Source organism: Penaeus chinensis, chromosome 8 (assembly GCF_019202785.1).
Source record: "Penaeus chinensis breed Huanghai No. 1 chromosome 8, ASM1920278v2, whole genome shotgun sequence".
Classification (NCBI taxonomy): Eukaryota; Metazoa; Arthropoda; class Malacostraca; order Decapoda; family Penaeidae; genus Penaeus; species Penaeus chinensis.
Genome location: NC_061826.1, coordinates 19,467,199 through 19,469,698, shown reverse-complemented (window position 1 = coordinate 19,469,698; position 2,500 = coordinate 19,467,199). Strand labels below are relative to the sequence as shown.

Sequence of the window (2,500 nt, the reverse complement as noted above, 5' to 3'; positions counted from 1 at the left end):
GACTGTGTTACACCTTCAAATCCTGAAGGACTGAATAAAGGGTATGGAATTCCTCCAGGAGAGGCACTTGATATGCAGAAAATTCTTGAGGTCACTTCAGGTATTCTTGAGAAAAATGGAGAGGATGCCAGATGATAGTGTTATTTTGCCGTAAGTACCAGTACACTGATGGCATATTTGCATATACTTACACTTTCTGAGGTTGTTGAGATATGAATTTTAGTTTCCTATTATTTTAAATTTGGTAGAATCATGATTTGATAACATCCATTCACACTGTGGCTGGTGACATGCATCCATAGCATCCAGCATGTATTTCTTGTGTTGCAGTGCATCTTTTCATATAAAAACATTACTAAGAAATGTACCTTGACTCATTGATATAGCATAACTGCTATTTTGTCATTATAAATACAGTTTCCTCAAGAAGTTCCTCTATCACTGTTATTTCCTACAAAGATTGTGGCAGTATTGCAGTGATAACCTGGGTATATATGGCTAAACAGGCCAATAGGACCAGCCATACTGTAGTATGTAATATTGTATAAATAGGGAGGTGCTTAAAGCATCACTAGAACGTAGTGGATAAAGGAACTTTCTGAGTCAGATACACTGTATTCCAGATTAGTATTGAATATAGTATGCACACTTCTTAGCACTATAGTGACTCATACTATATATCATACAATAGACATTAGGCAGTGCATGGCTTTACAAATACTTTAATAATTCTCTGGCAACTGATGGTCCATTACTCTTAATCCAAGCAGAATAACAATTGGACACTTGGATTTCCACGAGTCTGCCAGACTAGTTTTTTCCAAGAGTCTGCCAGACTAGTTTATTGGACTGCCACAGGAGGCATCAAGTGTGGTGGACAAGTGAAAGGTTAGCAGTTTAGACCCTTGCAGATATTCTAGACACCTGGTAGCATTGTTATGTGAGGTTACCAAAAACTGCTACTACTGTGTTGACAGCTGCAGCACAGAAGTAAAGTTTTGGGCAGTCTTGCATAACACTGTTACCAGGTGCAGAAAACACCAGCAGGGTGTCCTTGATTGTATCAGTATCCTAAGCACTACAGAATTCATTTCTTTTTTGATATATGGTATTAATTCAGGCTTTAATTTATTGTTATTACTCAACTTTGTATTAGAAAAAAAAAAGTGTGAACATTTTTTTTCAGAGACAACTAGACAATCTATTAATTCATTGACAGTCTCTGATTTTTTTTTTTTTTTTCAGTTGTTATAGTAAATAAAATGGGAAACAAGATACAGTAACAACAGTGCACTTTTATGTACAATACTGTACCACATTTTATTTACATAATCAGAAAGCTGTGATACACCACATCCCTTTGAAAAGAGGACTTATGCCTTAATTTTTAAAAATTTGTTGATATGCTCAAGTTACATATCTGTTATACTTATTAGTATATGACACATCATTATATGTAATAAGCCTAGCTTTCTGGTACTTTAATAAACTGAATTTAATCATGGTGTATATATTTAAAAGAATTCATTTAGTACCAATTCAAAAAATTATACAGGTAAGAATTTGATTATACAATTTAGAAGTATGTAAAGCATATAATATAAATACATATTTTTTTAATATTTACATTATATAAATATGATCTGCAATGCATCTACCAAAACTTTTTCTTGATAAAAATTTTTAAGGATAAAATATAAACTTACAATTGGCATGAAAAGATACAAAAAGAAATACAAATTGAAATAAGTAATAGTTATAAATCTCAACAAGCAAAAACTGCAGTGCATGATTTATTTTATCTTATAACTACTTGTATTAGTATAGAACAAAGGATCACAAGCATTTATTTTTGTGTACCAAAATGTCTTATTTTATATACTTGTTAACCTAATTACTGAACCAAAATCTTTATCTTCCCTATGGACATAAACATAATCATATGGTTTAGTTATAATCAATCTAGTTTATCTTTTAATTGTAATGATTAAGCTCTGAACATTTGAAAACTAAGAGAAAATACAGCTAAAGTACTGCAATACCTTTAAAACAGAATAAAGCAAGTAGCTAAACAGCATTATAGATGTAGAAAAAACAAATGGTGACAATCTTTACATTTAACTTTATAAGTAAAGTGTATACTTATAATTGCATAAAAAAGGAATATTGAGAGATATGTGTGTATATATATGTACATACCATTCCTGTCTAGATATCTAAATGGATTTCGCAACATTGCACTGATGTTACAAGTAAGAGATCCAAATCATAAATGTTTTAGGCACATCAGGACTATTGATAGGAAGTGCAGCTTTTAACGAGCTAGTTCGGTGATTAGAGCTGCACACATTTCAAAGAATTCCATGACGTGATGTCCCTGCGTCTGGACTTCATCTTGATTATCTGGCAAAAACAGATTAAACATCAATAGTTCTTTGTTATGTTTCTGAATCAGTTACTAAGGTACCTTTTTTTTTGTATTTCAGATAAAATAAGTGTG

General features: G+C 31.8%; 2 protein-coding genes across 8 annotated transcripts in view; one reads left to right on the top strand and one right to left on the bottom strand.

Moving 5' to 3' along the window:
* The window catches only part of LOC125028257 (DNA polymerase subunit gamma-1-like), a 15,975-nt gene that overhangs the window by 13,355 nt on the left and 120 nt on the right, over window positions 1–2,500 (top strand). For 2 of the 4 annotated variants that reach the window (XM_047617682.1, XM_047617681.1), the window contains one exon: window positions 1–888. This exon is cut by the window's left edge and continues 85 nt beyond it. In XM_047617682.1, the coding sequence (XP_047473638.1) occupies window positions 1–135 (135 nt within the window). In that variant the 3' untranslated portion in view covers window positions 136–888. Of the gene's footprint in view, window positions 889–2,486 lie in introns of those variants that run through there. The other 2 variants (XR_007115101.1, XR_007115100.1) reach the window with 2 other exon arrangements.
* LOC125028258 (5'-AMP-activated protein kinase catalytic subunit alpha-2-like) overlaps window positions 1,292–2,500 on the bottom strand; it is a 38,246-nt gene continuing 37,037 nt past the window's right edge. For all 4 annotated transcript variants that reach the window (XM_047617683.1, XM_047617686.1, XM_047617685.1 and 1 more), the window contains one exon: window positions 1,292–2,403. In XM_047617683.1, the coding sequence (XP_047473639.1) occupies window positions 2,315–2,403 (89 nt within the window). In that variant the 3' untranslated portion in view covers window positions 1,292–2,314. The remainder of the gene's footprint in view (window positions 2,404–2,500) is intronic.